At 36.2% G+C, this 21,899-nt stretch overlaps 1 protein-coding gene across 1 annotated transcript in view; it reads left to right on the top strand.

Moving 5' to 3' along the window:
* tspan15 (tetraspanin 15) overlaps nt 1-13,095 on the top strand; it is a 36,054-nt gene extending 22,959 nt beyond the window's left edge. The window contains exons 6-8 of the mRNA XM_026932787.3: nt 1,205-1,255; nt 1,575-1,691; nt 9,425-13,095. Of these exons, the coding sequence (XP_026788588.1) occupies nt 1,205-1,255; nt 1,575-1,691; nt 9,425-9,577 (321 nt within the window). The 3' untranslated portion in view covers nt 9,578-13,095. The remainder of the gene's footprint in view (nt 1-1,204; nt 1,256-1,574; nt 1,692-9,424) is intronic.
* The last annotated feature ends 8,804 nt before the right edge of the window (nt 13,096-21,899 follow it).

Genomic DNA, 21,899 nt, shown 5'->3' on the forward strand with positions numbered 1-21,899 from the left:
GTATGTTTTTATGAATCGCACTTATAACACTTGTGTATACAAATATTGAGAACCTATTAAAGCTACTGTATGATTTAGGTTTATTTTGAAGCATCATTGAAAGTCATGCTTCTATGTATGTGTATATAAAATTGAGAAAGAACATACAGTTCTTATACTACTTCTTCAGTTGCTCAGATGTTTGCGATGTTTGCACTTTTTGGTGGTAGCTGATGAATCTGCTTTCCCATGCTGTTGTGTTTGTGTTTGCTCTCTACTTTTACTAAATAAGTAGACATTATACTGATTTTGCTGCAGCACTTTTGAACCAAATCCGTGTTTTCCACACCTACGGTGTACATGCCAACACTCAAACAGAAGGAAAGTCGAAAGGTTTTTCCTTTCAAATAGCTTCTGTGGCTCCTGTGTAGATAAAAATGTTGTGTCTAACCAAATATTTATAATGTCAAAATATCAGGAGTTATATGATAAATGCTGTTTAGTGAAAATTAAGTCAGAGTTTATAGTAATGGATTTGAAAGGGTGCCAGCTATATGATTGGAAAATGTTGTCTAGCAGAACATCTCTGGGAGTTCTCTAAAGAGCAGTGTGGAAGAACCGCAAGAATCGTTCCCCAGCTGCTTCTGAGAGTTTCCTCTTAACATTGAACTGCAAGTATTTCTAAAACCATGTTGGATGGACAGTGAAATAATGGCACAGAGGCTTGGTGCTTTGATTGCAAGCCAAACTTCTGTACATAGTTTGAAGAAATGTGGACGGTTTTCTTCCTGGTTGTTAATTTGAACACATTATTTCTTCTTGTTTTACCTTTGTAGCACTCTGTAGGATTAGTGGTTATCTCCTGAATGTTCATTGTGGTAAAGGAGTTTATGCTAATGCTTTAATTGAAATTCTTAAGAGTCTAATAAAGTAGAATGAAATGCAATGACTAAAATATGTACAAGTTCCATCATAAGAGAAGTTTTAAGAATGTACTAGTGTCTTAATATAAGGGATAATATGAGGGTGTAAACAGATAAAGTGAAGAGATATAAAACAGATATAAAAAACAGTGAACAGAAGATAGAGCCAAAAGTTTTCTTCAGCATTCATATAGTACAATATCAGCAATGCTTAGAATGATCATTTTTAATGTTACTATGCAGCCTTTTCTTGTTTTGTCATGTCTCTGTTGGTGCTAATGTGCATTTAATTTGTTTTTCAGCCAAATGAAGTTACAAATACGTTGTGTGGGTACAAAGTCCTAGAAAAAGAGGTAAGTTTGATTACTCAGAATGATACTGACTCACAATTGCCTATATCTCTCTCACAGTCAAATGGAAAAGAGAGTACAGGGGTTTTAATTGGATTTGTATTTACAGATACAATTAAAAGTAAAATTCATAGGTTCAGCTGTTGAATGTCAGCTAAGTTTATCTAGTTTACATTTATGCAGTTTTAATAGGCCCCTATGCTTCTGGCACTTATTGGGGCTAAGTGGTATGTGTTATTGAATTTATTTCGAACAAAGTAGTAGATGTGATTATGGCTGTTTGAAATGGTAAAATATTTTCTTCCTGTTTGGATACCATCAGAGACTTGACCTCATAAACATCATCTATGTGCGAGGATGCACTGATGCTGTCTTTCTCTGGTTAATGGATAATTACAAGACCATGGCTGGACTCCTACTTGGTATTTTACTTCCTCAGGTAAGAGTTAGATTTAGCAGTACATAGCAAACAAATAAAAATAACGATAAAAATAATAAAAGGATAAATTGATTTGATGAATTCTCTTATTTTAATGATGGAATCATATTTGACAACTGACATTATTATTATTATTATTATTATTATTATTATTATTATTCATGCTCAACACAAAAAGCCAGAATTGCGTAAGAACCTCGCACATATTCTGTTTATTTGAATACATTACAAACTAATGAAGAAATCTTAAAAAGTAATTTAAAAAACCTAAAAACGTAAAAATTAACAGCATGGTTAAACATGTGCAGACAATGCAGGGCAGAAAACTACTAACTCTAACTTCTCTCTCCTGTCTGTCTCATGAATAAATTGAACTAACCTGACTTCTGACAGATGAAGTAAATTAAAGTCTTCTGGACTTCAGTAAGTATATAATTAAGAAAAAGAACAACATCCTGCCTCAGGAAATCAAACATACAAAAAGCAGAAAAAAAGCCACACTTTTAAGAATTTGAATTTGAAAAATCCTGTGCAATAATTTAGAATTCCAAACAAAATGCCAATAAAATTTAAATGGAAATCAAAATGTCCAACTGTTGTCTTTCCTGAGTCGAAAGAGGAATTTTCACACAGGAAATCTGGACAATCAGTAGTCAGAGGGCAATACAGATCCAGAAAGATTGGGCCTGGGCTCTGAAAAAAAATATTCTGTACTTTTTATTTTATTTATTTATTTTTATAAACAGCATAAGTTTTGGACTCTGCAAAACCAGATGTTCAGTTAATAATCAGTAGCCAGAGCGATACTTTATGGTATCTCAGTGGTTAAAGTTTTCAGAAAGATGAGAGTTCAGTATAGCCTCTTGCGTATGCAGATATGAATCTCTCACAGCAAAGAAAGCATTAGATTAGACTAATGAAAGTATAAGAAGGAGTGTTTATAATGATTTCCTGTCATTTATGATTTCTGGGCATGTTTCTGAAACTCGTCCTCGTTTGGTAAAGACCAGTAAATGTGTATAACATTAAAATAAATGTCTCTATTTAAAATGATGTTAGAACTAAAAGCTTCTGAAAATATTGTAGTAATTCAAACATAATATATTCAATTTGGCTCAAATCAGCTAATGGGTTCCAAGGTTTATCAAAATAGTTTGCTGACTCTCACACAAACATAAATGTGCTGTTTAAAATTCCCCACATCCTCTTCTTTCAGCTTTGTACTTACTGATAAATCCTTCTGGATTGATGTTAAATTCTGTTAAGCCTTACATAAGCACCTACTTATTATTGCAGTTTGTACCACAACACTGTTTAATTCTCAATTCTGATTGGTCAGAGGGTGTTAATTAAATTTCTATAACAGCAGCTCGGATAGTAATGCCAACTGTCAAATGATTTATATTAATGTACTTGTTCTAAAGGTTATTGTTTCTATAGTAACAGCTCATTAAGTAAAGAATAACGCATGACAGGTTGTGCTGTTATGTGAAAATAATGCACTCAAAGGGGGTGTGATGTGGCACGAGGCATAAGCCACGTGCTGCTACCCCCAACCCCAACCGCATCAGATTTAAGCATTCAACTGCGCTGTGGTATAAACAGGTTTTTTAAAAAAACAAAAAAAGACATGTTGATAAAGAGTCTCCAGTGTCAGCGCTCTTTAACAGTAAGTTTTCCTCCATGGGAAAGTCTTCAGGACAGAGGGCTTTGTGCTTTTGGGTATCTTGGTAACATGAAAAGCTGCATATTTTTGTCTTATTAGCTTCAAGAGAGAATAAAAGAGAGGCTGGTGAGGGAACAACTGTTAGATGCTATAACGTAAGTGATAACAGGAACTCACTTGTCTCACAGATGTTCCACAACATTAGGTGTGACTATAAATGGTTAAAAAGAATGATGTGTTGTTCATTAATACATTAATCTTTTTAATCAGTGTCAAATTGCTGTGTTATAAGAGGAGTAACACTTCAGGCGTACTGTTATAGGAAAATAATCCATTTCAGGGTGGTAAAAGCTTCATGTCGGAACACCCTATCTTGGATTATTTTCCTATAACAGCACACCCCTTCATGTTTTATTCCTTACATAATATCCTTGCGAGCTTTTTTTTTTTTTTTTTGGGCTCTGAAGATTTGAGTAGAAAATATTCTCAGATCCATGGCACGAATGTTAGCTCCTACAGCAATACAATATAGCGTAATTAAGTATCAGAATTAGTAACGATATGAAGCTTTTCACCCTATTAACATTTGTGCCACAGAGGCTGATTAGACAAAGCTGATTAAGTTGATGAAAAGATATTTTGAAAGGCTATTGTGCTTTCATGCAAATCCATTGTTCACAGCAACAGCAGTGCTCAGATATTTCACTCACTCCTCGCTTCATTAAACCGACTGAGGTGAAGACAAATTAGCAAACATGAAAGGAACGTTTCTTTACTTTAGTATCAGGTGTAGTGTTTTAATAACCTAATTTCTATTCACATTTTACAAAGGGGCATTGTAGAAAGACAGATCTTTACATTTCTGCATTTGAGTAACTGATATTAGAATAAGATGCTTATGCTTATTTTCTATATGAAGTATGAGAAATATCTTCAGAAATGGTACGTTTAGTGCTTGGCTGTCTGTTCAATGATTATGCCTTAACACTGCTACATTTCTTTGTCTTTGTGGCAAAAACACTTAAATAAATTAATCATTAGCCTATTATAATGATATAATGTTTTTGGTTTAAGAGAATCTTCTGATATGAAGATTAAAATGCAGAGTCAAGGTGTACAAGGTGTAGACGTGGCTGTCTCAGTAACTTAAACAAGTGAATACTTTCACCAAGTGAAATGTGGAGTAATAGTCATTCTAGCTTTATGATACTACCTTGGACATTTTATTTTTTTTTACTAAGTGCTCAATACTTGGCCAACAGCTCAACATAGTGTTAACTAAATCTCTCAAACCCTGAGCGATAACTTTATCACATAAACATATCCTCTGGAAAAAGGTGTCTTAGTAATTGCTTGACTAAACCTTTAAGACACGAATACAAACATAATACTTCAGATCTGTGAATGTGAAGCAGGTAACTTAATTACAGTCCTTATATGCCTTCTGACTCTGCTGGCAAACTGCAAAACAATTGTTTTTTCCTTTTGGTAAATATAGTATTATTATCTTACTATTATTAGCTGCTGATGATGATATCATCCTTCTTTAAAGCACTAGAACACTTTGTTCTTGCTAAAAGGTTATAGGTCTAAATGTTGTGTCTGCTGTGTCATCACTGAAGGCTAGAAACTGAGAAGCTGTGTGATATTGCAGACTGGCACTTTGTTATTGAGGATTCTGGTCAACTTGTTTCATATAAAACCTTTCAAAATCTTGACCCAGCTGGATGATCATTATTAGGTGGCAAAGCACATATTACCTTGAGCACTCTCTTAGACAAGTCAAAGTGATTTTGATGTGTGTTTGTGCCCTGTTTGGTTCCTTGCAAGTGTTTTGCCCATAACACTGAACATCATCGCGTGATTGATTAAATACCTTGAAATTGCACATACACCAATCAGCCATAACATCAAAACCACTGACAGGTGAAGTGAATAACATTGATTATCTCATTACAGTGGCAGGGAGTGGGATATATTAGGCAGCAAGTGAACAGCCCGTTCTCAAAGTTGATGTGTTGGAAGCAGGAAAAATGGGCAAGCCTAAGGATCTGAGTGACTTTGACAAGGACGAAATTGTGATGGCTAGACGACTGGGTCAGAGCATCTCCAAAACAGCAGGTCTCGTGGGGTGTTCCCGGTATGCAGTAGTTAGAACCTACCAAAAGTGGTCCAATGATGGACAACCAGTGAACTGGCGACTGGGTCATGGGGACCCAAGGCTCACTGATGCGCGTGGGGAGTGAAGGCTAGTCTGCCTGGTCTGATCCCACAGAAGTGCTACTGTAGCACAAATTAGACATGTACCACCTACCTAAGCACTGCTGCAGAACAAGTACACCCATAGCAACAGTATTCCCTAATGGCAGTGGCCTCTTTCATCAGGATAATGTGCCCTGCCACCCTGCAAAAATTGTTCAGGAATGGTTTGAGGAACATAAGAGTTCATGGGGTTGACCATGGGCTTGGCCTCCGAATTCCCCAGATCTCAATTCAATCAAGCATCTGTGGGATGTGCTGGCCAAACAAGTCCGATCCATGGAGGCCCCAGCTCGCAACTTACAGGACTTAAAGGATCTGCTGCTAACGTCTTGGTGCCAGATACCACAGCACACCTTCAGAGGTCTGTGCCTCAACGGGTCAGAGTTGTTTTGGTGGCACAAAGGGACCTACACAATATGATGCAGGTGGTTTTAATGTTATGGCTGATCAGTGTATACAAAAATGTTCTAGATATTCAGTACCAAGCTTGAAGATCCTATATATTAACATACCTTATTTTCAATTTATTAGAATGTCTCAGCACAGTTTTATTAATTCTACCTTCAGACTTTCAGTCATGACCTTCAGTCATTTTTTTCCTACTGAACCAGGATGAAATTGAAATACTAACTTTCTAGGTTCTAACATTCTTTCTTTATCTGTTAAAACCAAAGTTAGAAATGTTGGCATGACAATAGATTATTAATCTTGGGTTATATTAAGAACATCACCAAAGTTGTATCTTATTATCTCAGAAATTGTTTTTTTTAACTGCACGCTTCCATCTACGTATGCTGACAGACAGATGATTGGCTAGTGACGCTCTAATCAACATGGGCAAGAGTAACACCAGTAAGTGTGGTATTGCTGTGATTTATGACAATGAACTGACAACCTCCCCACGAGAAAGCGAATATTTTTCTGGTATGCCACTCTGGAGTCCTAAGTGATTCTTTTTATGTGTTCATTATCACTACCAACTTTCACTTTATGAAACATTATAGCAGGTTTATTCAAAAACAAGTGGTTAAGATACAGAACATTCAGCTACATAAAATTCCTTGCTTACAAAGGTCCAGATAAAACATGACTTTCCATGCATACCCATTAGAATTAGCTTATGGCTTCACACCTTTTGGATTTTGACTAGCACTCTGGTCTCTAAATGGATGAGATATCTGGTTTGAACTTAAAGTGGAGAATAAATGCATATTTCTTTGTGCAATTGTCTTTAAACAGTTTAATCAGACAAGACAGGGTAAATAAAAAGAAAAAATCTATAAAAATCTTCCCTTTCTTGATGAGCTGCCTTCAGCTAGACAATTTGCATAAATGAATGTGATTATCCGTAACAAGTCTCACCGGAGGATCTGCTACAGAATCCGTAACAGTTTTTTCATACATTGTTCGGTTCAGCTATAGTATTTTTCGAGTGCTCAGTTTGATACGCTGAAATTCTTTTTTGGGTCCACATCCAGACCATGACCCTCCAGTTGACATACACTGCTATATGTGTACCTTGTCTCAGCTAATTGCAGTTGCTCAAAAATTTCTGAATGGTTGTCTCCAATAAAAACATCATCCTACTTATTTTAGTATTACTTCAGCTAGTGTTTCCAGCTGTGTTCAAACTCATAGGCTCATTATGTAACACCCTGGTTTAGCAAAGTGCACTTTAAGTAAAATGGCTGTTCTGCTTAAAAGGGGGCAAGTGCTGATGTTCCATCAGATTAGCACTTTAAATAAACACCTCCCTTTGAGACCTGGGTGCAGATGTCTGCCGTGCATCACTCTAACTCTGATTTTAAAAGAACGCTTTATGAAGTGATCATCATTGCACGGCACTAAATATGGAGGCAGATGTGTATTATCGTATGCTTATAGATTTGACTACTTGACATTCCCATGACTGTGGGTGTTGCACTTCATGTTTCCGTGTTCTGCAAATACAATTTCAAATTGCAGTACTTTACAGTTCTCGGTATGTTGGTGGAATACAAACACGGTGGAGTATACCATAGGCAGTCACTTCACAGGAAATGAGGCAGGAAGGATGCAAGGAATAAGCTGTGATGAGCACTTTGCCATCACGAGGAAACGGCTGAAGAATTTTAAGTGTCTCTCTCCGGTGCGCAGACGAAGTTCGACTCACTGATATATATGTATACAAGCATAAAGCTGAGCATAATACTATTCCAAGACAGTTATTTTTTATGATACTCATAACATTCTCAGCTTTTTGTTTCTAACCTTGTAAAATGTTTTATGTATATCATCATTTAGACAAACAGTAAAATTGATCCATCTATGATCCATCTATGTACTGTTCCAAATGTGTAGATTTATTAATGTATTAAAGATATAAACTCTTTTGAGGTGTAATATGCAATAAGGACATGAACATTAGTCAGATATATTGGATGAACTTTCATTTTTTTGTATTATAAAAAAAAAATCAATTTTTTATCATTATACAGGAACAATATCCAGCGCCAGGCTATGATGAAATAAATCTGTCATATGTTTTGTGTGTGTGTGTGTGTGTGTGTGTGTGCGTGCGTGCGTGTCTGTGCGCAGTTAAAGCTTATATTTGCTGAATACTGTATCAGCGATGAAGTTACGCATGGCTTATTGACTGAGCTCTTTCTGTACCATGACCCAAGTTGAGAAACAGCAACTTGAGGTATATTTACATCTGAGGGTTACTCTGTTAATATTAACCTTTTGAGATTTTCTACCTTGAAACAAGTACGAGGTAACAATATTAAGAAGAGAGTGTGCGGTTTGTCATTGTTGATCCATGTGAGCCCTAGATTTTTACTAAAAATGACAATGTTGTTATCTGGAATACTTATTACAGTTATATTTTCAAGCTTAATAATCTCAAAAACTGCGTCCCTTGGTTTTTTTTTTTTTTTGGAATAGTTAATATTTTATACGGGGTGCCATTTTTAATGCAATAATTTTGGAGAGCAACTTATCAACTACTAACAAGAATAGTAAGTTTCTCCATCTTATTTCGTAGGTTTCTTAGGTCTAAGGTTTAACAGTAAAGAAAAATCTCATTAAATATTACAATGGCTATCTATTCATTTTGGATAAATTGTGTCATAGTCGCACTGGAAAAATAAAACTATATTCAGTTCTAGAAGTGAATAAGAGATACTCACAGAATATTTTCCATTTCAGGATCATTGTATTGATATCGGTTTCAAAAGTAAACCGTTACAAATTGTAAACACTTTTTATACATTTTCACCAAAGATCACATTTAGTCTTTTATAACAAGGGATGTAAAGTTTTAACACAAGTAAGGTCAACTTTGAACTTCAGTTTTTATAACACTAGGAAAGGTGGTGTTATATGATACAAAATGTTCAGATCTTTATCACAGTGTTCAGATCTTTATCACAGTTTAGGTTCTGTGGGTAAAAAGTTCAGAAATGAAAACCTGCTGGTCAATATTAATAAATAACATGGTATATATTTGCCTAATGGGTTTAATAATAAAGTAGTTAGATAATGTTCCTGAATTTAATCGACAGTTGCAAAGAAATGGAAAATTCCCTCACTAGGATATAGGTCTGGATATAAAAGATTATTATTAATATTATCTGGTTTTCTGTTTCTTTCCTTGCAAAGCAAATGAACAAGAGAAGACAAGTAGTATGTCAGTAAATTTACATTTCAGAACCAAATTCTCTTTCCTGAATCTACAGACTTGCCAGTCTGCCTGCCATCGTAACCAACTTAACATCTCCATGGCTACAGTAGTTGTGTCTAACTTACTCTTTTTCTTTTTCAGTTCTTTGGTGTGATTGTGACCTGGCTGTACATCACTCGCGTGGAGGATGCCATCGAGGAGTACGGAAACTATCAGGACATCCTGATAAACGGAGAAGCCAAGAAACAGGGCAAGCTGGCCAAGTGCTGTAAATGCATGCCTCTGTTTGACTAAGTGAACTTTGACCTTGGAAACACTCTAACCAAAGAGCATCAGCTTAAAGTACATGGTCTTATTCACCATGAACCACACACAAGCGTTACTTTCACATTCAAATGGGCTTTGACATTTTGTCATAATTGCACTGGACAAATAAACTGTATTCGGTTTTAGAAGTAGATAATTACATAGAATATTTAACATTTTAGAATAATTTTATTATTCATATGTTTTTTAAAAAAATAAAAGAACCACTATACATTGTACAACACTTTTATACGTTTTCAACACATCAAATTGTGCCTTTTATAATAAGGGATATCAAGGTTTAAAGGTTTGCTTCTCAGAAGATTATGTTTTTTGTATACACAGATCAGCCATAACATTTAACCCACCTGCTTAATATTGTGTAGGTCCCCTTCTGCCACCAAAACAGAGACCTGTTGAGGCATGGGCTCCACAAGAGCTCTGAAGGTGTGCTGTGGTATCTGGCACCAAGACCTTAGCAGCAGGTCCTTTAAGTCCTGTAAGTTGTGCGATGGGGCCTCCATGGATAGGACTTCTTTGCCCAGCACATCCCACAGATGCTCGATTGGGTTGAGATCCGGGGAATTTGGAGGCCAAGTAAACACCTTGATCTCTTTGTCATGTTCAAACCATTCCTGAACAGTTTTTGCAGTGTGGCAGGGCGCATTATCCTGCTGAAAGAGGCCACTGCCCTTAGGGAATACCGTTGCCATGAAGGGGTCTGCAACAATGTTTAGGTAGGTGGTAAGTGTCAAAGTAACATCCACATGAGTGCCAAGACCCAAGGTTTCCCAGCAGGCTTGCCTTCTTCCCATAGTGCATTGTGGTGACATCTCTTCCCCAGGTAAGCGATGCACACGCACCCGGCCTTCCACATGATGTAAAAGAAACTGTGATTGATCAGACCAGACCACCTTCTTCCATTGCTCTGTGGTCCAGTTCTGACGCTCACATGCCCATTGTAGGCACTTTCGGCACTGGACAGGGGTCAGCATGGGCACGATGACTGGTCTGCTGCTACACAGCCCCATAAGCAGCAAGCCGCAATGCACTGTATGTTCTGACACCTTTCTATCATAGCCAGCATGAACTTTTTCAGCAATTTGTGCTACAATAGCTCTTCTGTGGGATCATACCAGATGGGCTGTCACTGGTTCACTGGTTGTCCTTCCTTGGACCACTTTTGGTAGGTTCTAACCACTGCATACTGGGAACACCCACAAGACCTGTTGTATTGTAGATGCTCTGCTGACCCAGTCATCTAGCCATCACAATTTAGCCCTTGTTTCCTGCTTCCAACACATCAACCGTGAGAACTGACTGTTCTCCCCACCCCTTGACAGGTGCCATGGTAACGAAATAATCACTGTTATTCATTCCACCCATCTGTGGTTTTAAGGTTATGGCTGATTGGTGTAAGCCTTAGTACTGTAAGTGGCGTATCTTGCTTTAACCACTTTCTAAAACATTAAGAAAAAAAACCTACCACTTAACTCTCACTGCATTACATTTATGGCAGTCTGGGAAAACCCAGTGGATGTTCCCAATACCAGTGACTATATTCAGTGGAAGGATGGGGAAACTAGTGACTTCCTTGATATTTCGGGAATTGAATAAATTGCTACTGACACTGAGTACTGTTCGAAACAATTGCCTAAGAAGTGGAAAAGCATAGCCAAAAACAAATGTGGCTACAATGCTAAAGAAGTCCTCTCTCATATAAATACTCTTCACACTGCAGTTCCACCACCTCCTCTCCCGTACACACACTCTCGGCACAGCAATGCCAGCAATAGCTGCAAAAACGCTTTCTCAACTACATCATGTACATCAGACGAGCTGTTTTTCTGAATTCCAGAGCAAATTACGGTGCATGCTACTAGCACATTTATTTCTTGTTCTACTATAATGGATTGTCATAACAAATATGACCTTTTTTTGTTGATGTGAATCATAAAATGCTGATATTGATGTGGGACTTTTCAAGAGATGGGTGCTTTCACATTAAAGACATATATAAGTCACTTACAGTTGCAAATGTGAACGGTCAAGATGGACATATCTGAGCAAAAAAATCGGAATTGTGTAATGAAGCTGGTAATGTGAATGTTGCCTTAGTGTGATTTCTTCACACAGTGCACAATCAGGCTTCAATCAAGTTGTTGGATAGTTACGTGCCATAGAAAATGTGCCTAAATCTAATCATTTCAGTTCATAATCAGATCAAACTATCCACCATGCCTCAGAAATTTTCTCCATCTTCACTTTTTGAGGTAACCAGATTTTAAAATGTTATAACTATACTTGTGATGCCAAAGGGAAACATTTCTGTTTCATGTAGATTTCAGACTTCTAATTTCACAGTGGGAAAGGTTTTCTTAGATCATCATACATACTACGCTCCAAATTTAAGCAATCCTGATTATTCTCATTTAACATATCTAAATGTTCAGTGTATTTGGCCTTGACCATTTTACTCCCTGAATATGGTGTATTTGACATGGTCCACTGTCTCCGTTCTCTTTCAGAGCCTTGAGGTTAATATACATCCGAGCAAACGTTTAAACCTGCATGATCACTCGCTCTCGTTCGCCACAGCACCTTTGCCACTGTTTAATTCGTACTGTAATGACCATTTAATGACATTTGTCGCTCTTGTAAAATCGGCTGGGGGTTATTTTGATTTTTATAATTTTCACTACTTTGTTTTAAAAAGTTTCCATAATTCTGCATACTATTATATTGAAGTGTATATTATATACTCGGGGAAAACTTGGGGAAAGCTAGATTCTATACAGTGTATTTGTTATAATAAAAACAGGGTACAGATTTCAGTTGTTTATTTATTCTTTAAATATCTGTATTTTTGGCCATACGGGTTACGGATGAATATGAAATTATAAAACATTTAATTTGTTTTTTTTCTACTGATTTAATTGTCTGCCTCTAATCAACAGTCTTAATCTAGCTGAAATTGAATGAACATATAAACTATGCTTTGTGTTCTTCTCTATGTTTAATATGATGAATAAATAAATACACAAAAAATAATGCAGTAACATGTAATTGTTTTATTGAAGAAAGTGATATAAAGCACTGTGTTGGATTTTAATGTCATCTTATACCACAGCACTGTTGAATTGTCACTTCTGACTGGTCACAAGGTGTTGATTAATTTTCTGTAACAGCAGTTTTGACAATAGTGCTGGCAATAATTTAAATCTCAGGTTAATATTAATGCAATTGTTCTTGAGTAACAGCTCATTCAGAGGGATGGATGCTCCACATGATATAAGCCTAATAATAAACATATTAAAATGTTCTGTTATTTAATAAAATAAAACATATGCTACAGGAGTTTTCAGGACAGGAGTTTCTTAGCAAGTGCATTGTTTTAGGTATATTACCTTTAAGAAAAAGTGAGGTAATGATTGTTTATTCCTGCTATAAGATATGTGATCATAAGATCTAACTTGTTTTACAGATTTTCTACAACAGTAAATGGATGAAAAGTATGATGTGTCTTTTTTTTTTTTAATTAATTAAAGATTGTAATAATTGGTTAATTGCTGTGGTATAAGAGTAATAATATTTTTGGAAAAGAACAATTTTTACCTTTCATTTTGAAGCTTATTTACTTTAAGCTTAAACTTCTTACATATAGAGTTGACTTGACTTGAGTGTTGATATGAATTGAAGAATATCATAGCATTTTGAATATCATTATTGGGGGGAATTAAAGTTTTAAATAAGTTTTAATATTTAGTTACAGGCATTTTCTTTATATCACATCTTAATGTGTTACGTATAAGCCCACAGGGTGTAATGACCTAAACATGCCGATAAGCAGAATGGAGAACGAATGAATGCTTGTGGTTATTTTAGCAGGTTTTCTTATTTGCTGTGATTGACTTGCTGTGTGCACTGTGCATCGAGGATGCCCATGTATAAATTTCGATTTTTCAAGGACACACTCCAAATAATAGCAGCTGAATGGTGTTTTTCTGCTTTATTTAATTTTCTCACTTGTTTGTGCTCTATTAAACAATAAATATTCTAGACAATAATAAATAAAAAATAATAGACACTGTCATTAAAGTTTGTCCACTCACTAAAGCATGACTGTCGGATTCATACAGAGTCATGATGACGTAAATTAGATAAAACTACAGGTAAGAGTTTATCAGTATAACTAACACTACTCATTTTACTGTGCATTGACAGTGTAATATCTTTAATGTTTGCAAACAATACATTTCAGGAAGTGTTTAATGGAAGATTTTTGCTTAATTCCAGTATTTTGGGGGAAACAATATTATTATGTTAAAAATCACCTCGTAAAGCTGCCTGCCTCAAGATTTAATCATGCTTAACAGCTGATTTTAGTGTCTGTAGAAGACTAACCATACATATGATGTTCTGTCCAGCACCTTTAGGCGATATATAACTGAACTTCTAAGCCAGACTTATAGAAGTCAAGTGAAATCCCCTTTTTAACACTTACTCAAAATTTCTTATAATCTCACTGAAGCACAGCTAGTAAAGAGATATGCTTTTCATATTATTGCAGACTCCCAATTCCTCTCATCATATGAAATTGTGCATGTCTCTCCCTTAAGTGAACAAAAGGGCACTGTTCCTGTCGGTGTCTGTGTCTATAAGGGTCACGCTCATGGGAGGTTGGGATATCGTTCTAATTAGCCAAGGGGCTATCCGGCTGCACATCAACTCCGGCCCTCATCTCCTCTTCACCCCCACTGTTTAACAGCGTATAATGAATCTGCCTCCCCAGGCATCAGGATATGGGAATCAACTCCCACTGACATTAATAGTGCTCCCTGGGTGACTCCTCATAAGTCAGCCTTCTCCCATTCAGCTCACAGGAGCATGGGAACATGACTCACCTTTGCCTGTTTGGTGCATCAAGGCCTCTCGATGCCATTGTGTCCCACAGGATTCAGATCTACAGGAAATGAGGTCACCTGGGTGGGTGGGTGGCTGTCTGCCATACTTGCTACAATTTGCTGTTTACATTACAGTGTTGAAATGTGCTGTGCTTGTGATGTCGTGCTCCAGGAAGTCCAAGAGCAAGAGAACAATCATGTTTGCTTTCCGTATGCTGCAGTGATGCCAGGCTGTTTGTACATTTAGATTAAAGAACAAGCTTTATCAAACAGCGTCATGTGATTGCATTCTGAGATTAGATTAAACCTCTTCATGTATTAGTGGAGCTGTAAATGACACTAAAAAGAAAAGGATCAAACAATTACTGCTGTGTATTTTACAGCAACCTGTATGTGTGCAGACACATTTTACATTGCGTTCAGGGTCAGGATAAGACTCCTATACACGAACTCCTCCCAGGTGCTGGTCTTCTATTTGCTACTACAACTGTTATTCTGATTTGATGAAATCATACAGAGTAGTAAATATTTTAACATTCGACATATGCAATACTGACTGCATTCCCTACAGCACGGGTTCTCAATTTTTTGCAGTCAGTGACCCTTTAACTGTAAAATTAAGATCACAAACCCACTCAGTCCAGGTTTATATTATGAACATAATTCTACTATTTGAATATTAGACTCATTATTCAAATGTGTACAGAAATATTGTGGTTATTTATTGGAGTCATAGAGCTTTTTAATCCTGGACTTTCCACTGAGAGAACACATTAGATTCATGCTGACATTTTTTATAGGCCCACTTTGTTTTTGAGTTATTGAGGTTTAGATTAAATTCACTGGATTCAAGTGAGCAGTCAAACAGGCTAAAGATTATAAGAACTCAATAATAAATATAACAATGTGGATAATGATGGGTTGTAAGAATATTTTTTAATCAGGACCCCCTGGTTATGCTTCGCAGACCCCACTTTGAGAACCACTGCCCTACAGGGACAAGGATTTATATTTGCAAGACGTGAAACAATCAATTTCATTTCTGCAGTCCTACACATACTCTGTTTCTTTTGGACACAAGTAAGTAGCAATCGTTTGTCCCAAATGTCCTCCTGATGTCTAGTGTTTTTAATAAGAGTAAGTAAGAGTAAGATATTCCTTTATTTGTCCCGCAGTGGGGAAATTGCATTTAGCAACAGCAGGGGTACAGTACAGAAAGAGTATGCACACAAGAACAAGATAGATTAAAAACTATTCTGTACATAAATGGCTTAAATAGTGCTAAAGCAAAAATCCTAACACAAAACAAAAAAAAAGGGAGAGGGGTGTATACACATAAGTACAGGTTGGTTGAGAATAGTGTAGCTTGCCAGTAGTGTGACGGTATTGCACATTAAAATATTGCACACTGATATTGCACATAAATGTGAGTGTAAATACTGCAATGAGAGTTTATAAATAAATAAATCAGCAGTGTTCATTATAAAGTCTTACAGCAGCAGGAGTAAATGTGTTAATGTGTTTTTCTCAGCGAAAAGAAGAATTGGACAAATTTATGAATGCAGTTGGTGTGTTTTGGGATTCATCCAACAGCCAGGAAGGTGGGACACAGTGCTTTTTTTTGTTTTATCAAGCATATACTTCCACCCTTCAGAGATAAGGACACAGGTTAGGCAAAATAAGAAGTGTCTGTATTCCTGAAACATGCCTTAAGGGGATTTCAACAACAAACATTCGTTTCCACAAAATATAACAACTTTTGTGAGGCAGAGTTATAGAATGACCCCCCCCCCCCCCCTTTTTTTTTTTACATTTAGTTCATATTTCATATAATTTCACTTCACAATTTTCACTCTGACACAATAAATTAATACGTTTAAATTTCAAAGAGCTATATAATGAGATAGAATCTACTAAAAATGCCATAAAAAACTTTACAACCAACCTCATGGTATTTTTGAATCTAAAATAAAGGTGGAATTGTGAATATTTCAGCTACAGCTTAGACACTCTTTGTGTCTTTAATAGTGCTGGGAAACGAATAAAATTTTTAATCGCAATTAATCGCATAATTTTTCTGCGATTAATCGCATTGTTAAGCGTAATATTAAATAATCAATTCAAAAGTAGTGTATTGTGCACTTTTATTTTAAAAGTACTGCTATATATACAAAAGTGCAATAACATTTGGTTTGCAAACACTTTAAACAGATAAGGTGCTTTTTACAGCAGTATTCCCTTTACATAGTAGCAGTTAAAAATTTTAATTTAAAATATTTCTTGTAAATCTCAACTTAAACATTAATGTAATCAAATTAAATATAAAACCAAAGCTATCTGCCAGGGCATTAACGTTTAGTCTAGTTTGTTATAGAAAAACAAGTTATGCTCAGAGCCCAGAGCCCCAATCATAATATTATAACACCTTCAGAGCAACAGCAAGTTAACATTTATAAATGAACATGTTCTGAACATGTCAGGGAAGAGATTTAAACTGAAAATGTCCATGTAAAAGTTCGGTACCGTTCTCCATGTTTCTGTTCCGGTTTTCCTGGTTCATGCACGCGCTTCAGCAGTCTTAGACCCACCCCAAATGCTCTCATTGGTTGAGCTGCGTGATGACGCCCTTCCCAAGCCAGTACTGATCAACATCCCACCCCTCTGGTGACCCATCGTTTTTTGTATGTGTATTCAGAGCCAGTGAGCAACAGACTTTCGAAATAAAGTAGTAATTTAAAAAACTGCGTTAATACACGATAAAATAATTGTCCGCGTTAATTAATTAATGCGTTAACTTGCCCAGCTCTAGTCTTTAATGCTGACTAGAATGAATGCTAATAATGAAAAACACTTGAACTTTCCATTTCAAGACAGATTTTGGTTGTAAATATCACCAGAGCTCTGTGGAATGGGCTTTATTGCAGCAACTGGTACCGAAGAGAATGAACAACAATGGTTTCCTTGCTGCCAACATTGCCTTTGCCCATATCTTGTTTCTCTGTGGTATGAATATGAAGTTACACAGTCTCTGAATATGAGTATGGTATGAATATGAGGCTACACGTCTCTGTGTTTGAGAGAGTTGCACAGATGAAGCCCTTTCTGAGAGTAAACCACTAAATGTAGTGCCTGAACATTACAAATGAAATTGCATGTTGTCAGATGAGACCAAAACTGATTTTATTTATTTGTGTGTGTGTGTGTGTGTGTGTGTGTGTGTTTGTTTGTTTGGCCATGAACACTATCAGCATGTTTAGCAAATAGTATCACTATTGGTGCTGAGTCCTTGATGTTTTATAGATTTGTGACTCTAAAGAAGATGGATGCATTCATGGATTTTGCCAAGTTTCAATATATTTTGCTTCCTCTGCCAGACTGTCTGCCTTGTGTTGGTTTATCACACAAACATTGCAGTTGGAAATCTCTAGCATCGACTCTAAAGGTTTTCATAAATAATGGTTTCATCATAAATTATGCTATATACCAGGGTATTTTAGAATATTATAAAATATTAGATAGAGCCTGGTTGCCTCTGCCAGAAGGTGAATCTTGGGTGTATCTTTCTACATCTTTCTATAATGACTGCAAATATATACACAATTTATCAACAAAGAAATTATTGAGTGAAAAATTGGAATGGGAAAGGTTGTAATGTTCATTTAAGACAGCCATTAGTACTCATTTTCATGAAGGATGCCAATAAATTTAGACAGAATTACCAAAAAAAATAAATAAACAAATAAATAAAATAAACAGTAACTAATGACCAGATCCAAAAAGTTCCATATGGTCCATTGAGGCTCTTTGTTTATTTTAATGAAGTTTGTGTTCTGCTAATTTGATAAGGCTCAATACTGTCTCAGTAAAGAATTCCCTTCTCAACCTCAGGAAATCACTCCCTATTAGTCTTTCGTCAAACAAAATGAATGGCTTTCAGTTAAACATTTTTAATAATGATCAGTTATTAGTTAGTTATTAGTTATTTGACATTTGTCCAATTTACATTTCAATTAAGAAATTCAGTTATTTATAATCTCAAGAGTAATTAACATTTTAAGTAAATAATGATGCTGTCTTCTCTAATATTTGATCCCAGCAGATCTCTTTGAGTCTTGAACTTCAAATTTCCACTTCAGCTTAATGAATCTATTCTCAGTGGTGACGTTTGGTGGTCTCTATTATCTCTGTGTCTGTGTGGATTCGGTTTAGAATATTTGGTGTTGGAAATAACTGTGGGGAAAACTGACTGATTACATCCTTTCATTACAGAACAGAAATACAGACTGGGATTAGCTTTTGCTTGTGTCTGCAATAGACAGTCTATCTGAATACTTCTGAATAATACTTGTAGGAATAATTAACTGTTGAATATCATGGAAGATGCCTGAATGCATTTAAAGTGGGTGACTGCTGCCTCTGACCTTTCACACTGACAAATCCACTGACAGGAGATTATAAATATATAGTATTGAATATAATATTGAAAGAGTAGTGATGTTTTAGGCACAGGTTCTAAATATAACCCATCAGCCATCCCTTGTGCCTGCATAAATAAAAGAAACTCCAAGGTTACTTATGATTTCCAGCTCTGCCCCCTTGCACATTTACAACGAGGCACAGGAGTATCTAATCAAGAATCATATTTGTACTACCTCACCCAGAGGAGTTGTGAAAAATTATCATTCTAATTTGTGTGTGTGTGTGAAAGAGCAATGCTATTTATATTTAAACACAATCACAACACTAGAACAGAGAGTCCAAGTGTAATCAAACCAATGCCCTAGGTTTAATGCCTGAAGGACCCTCCAGTTTCAATCAAATGTGTTTTCATGTTTTAAAAAAAAAGGAGTGAAAATGATTGGGATCCCTTGTTTCCTCTGCACCTTCTGAATTATAACATGACTTTAAGTGGATCTCAAGAGGTGATTTAAATAGGCAGCAAACCCATAGTGCAGGCTCTTAGATGTTTTTGTTTGCAAATTGACCACATTTAGTATTCTAGCAATTTAGCAGAAGGCAATCCAATCTATCTGACTTTGGTAAATTGCTTGAAAAAAAAAAACAAAACAATCATGTCCGTGCCATTACCAAATAGAAATCCAAATACATGTACTGTTGATTTTCTCTGTACATTGGGAAACTTTCTTATCCAGTCAAGCTGACATTTTAAACATTTCACAGCTGCTATCTTATCCACCACAGCCTTTAGCATACAGGTTAGATCAGGGAATCAAGTGTATGCACTCTTGCTTTAAAGCAAATATTTGGTGCTAAATCTTGAAGCATGTTGGAACCGTGTAGATCAGCGCATAACGAGATAACAGAAACAAGACATTTACATTTAAATCTAAATTGCTATTACAGGTGCCAGGTATCAAACGATATTTCTTCTAGTCATTATTAGGCATTTCAGAATTATCAAATGTGTAAATCTTATAAACAATCATAGTTATGTTTCTTATTTTTGTCAACATTTCACCCATCATAATCCTGCTCATTAGGTTTTAATAGCTCCTCAGTAAAAACAGACAGACAGACAGATACATACATACATACATACATACTGTAGTAAGCTTGCAGCTGGTCCTTAATTCAGGTCATTCAAAGTGTCTTTTAGTACCCCACACATTATTTTCTCAATTATTAATATTCAGACCTGAACATTTAGGAGGGTTTAGATCAGGGGTCTTCAAGCTTATCAGCAAAGGGCCAGCGTGGCTGCAAGCTTTCACTGCAGTCAGATAAGAACTACACCTAATAGTCAATTGAAAATCATGACTGACTGATTAAACAGATGGAATCTGTTCATCAGCTCTTGCTTTTTCCAACCCCCCATTTCTTAATGTCCTTTCAGTAAAAATCAGATTATATCAGTAGCTCTGGGCTTTACAATCTGCTATCTTACAGGTGAAAGTTAAAAAGAAACAAGAACTTGCTCGTTTCACTTGTCTACATCTGCTCACACACAAAATAGTGAACATACAGTATTTGCTATGTTTAGTGCTTATTAATGACACCTGAGGTCAAAACCAAAGTCTATCTTTTTTTTTAATCCATGTGTAAATGGTCTAAATATAGTTTCTTACTCAGACTAATGCTTATTTATGACACTTTTTTTTAACAGTATTGATTGTCTCAAAGCAATATTATAATCATCAGTGCCTTTACCCCCTAGTGCACAAGCCAAGGATGAGGTAGAGGATGAAGGATGAAGACTCACCACACGACCCTATCCTCCTGTTGAGGGTAATTCATGGGAATTGGGTTTTTGGTATTATATAATGTTTCCAGCTGTGTGTAATGAATATTATGTTGATGGTTATCAATAAAAATCTCAGTAAATGAGTTATCACTGGAATCATTATTTTATAGGTAAAGCAGGCAGGGACGTGTAGTCTCCAGGACAGGAGCAAGACATTGTTGGCCTCAGGATGTCAGGAGCCTGTGTGCCTCTGTTGGCATCCTGTGATCAGGGCAGAGAAAGAGGTAGTGAAAAGAAATCCTGCTTAAAATGGTGGTAAAACAATTGCATGACTTGTTTAAAATGCATGCAACAGTTGCAGTAAGAGTCCTAGTGTAGGAAGTATACACAATGTTAGGGCAGAGTAATACAGGATATTATGGCATAAGTACCAAAATGGGCTTTTCTTGTGAATGCTAAAATCTTATTTCTGGTAAACACTGCCATCTTCTGGATTACAAATGCCACACCACCTACTAAGTTAGGTTTGTCCAGAGTCAAAACTAATATTTAAACTGATTATAGGCTACACATAACATTCTGTCTATCTCTAATTGAAAAAGATAAAAACACAGACAAATGTAAATAGGTGTGTCTCTGTGTGCAGTACTTTAAACTGTACACTTTGGCTGTTTTAAATTCAGTTCAATTCAATTCATGCTGTAGATCAGAGTTCAATTAGCTGATTGACTTGAACAGCCAACAGACATTAACCTATTCTATTATTATTAACATGTCTGAGCTTTTCCATTTGCCCCAAATTGGATTCATATGAAGGAATCTGTAATCAGCCTCGAAATCTGTATAGCATTACTGGACAATTTGTAGCAGTGTGGATTTACTGTTCATTTATTTATTTCATTTTAAGAATAATTATACACTCTTTAACAATTCTCAATACTCAGATACAAATAGAAGTCTAACACAAATAGTTTAATAATTCTCTTCCTTTATCAATGTCTTCGAAACATTGTTTTGTCTTTTTTGTGCTTAGCTAAACAAATACCAAATGTAGTGCACCGTCACTCTGTCAGTTCCACTTCCGCAATAACAGAGCTTTCGTTTGATTGGCTGGCAAGCCCGCACTGTTGCCCCGCCCCTTTGGTTTGCCCGCCCCTTGTTACAGTGGGAGTGAAGCTCCGCCTCCGGCCATGCTGGTGCTCTC

Source organism: Pangasianodon hypophthalmus, chromosome 3 (genome assembly GCF_027358585.1).
Source record: "Pangasianodon hypophthalmus isolate fPanHyp1 chromosome 3, fPanHyp1.pri, whole genome shotgun sequence".
Lineage (NCBI taxonomy): Eukaryota > Metazoa > Chordata > Actinopteri > Siluriformes > Pangasiidae > Pangasianodon > Pangasianodon hypophthalmus.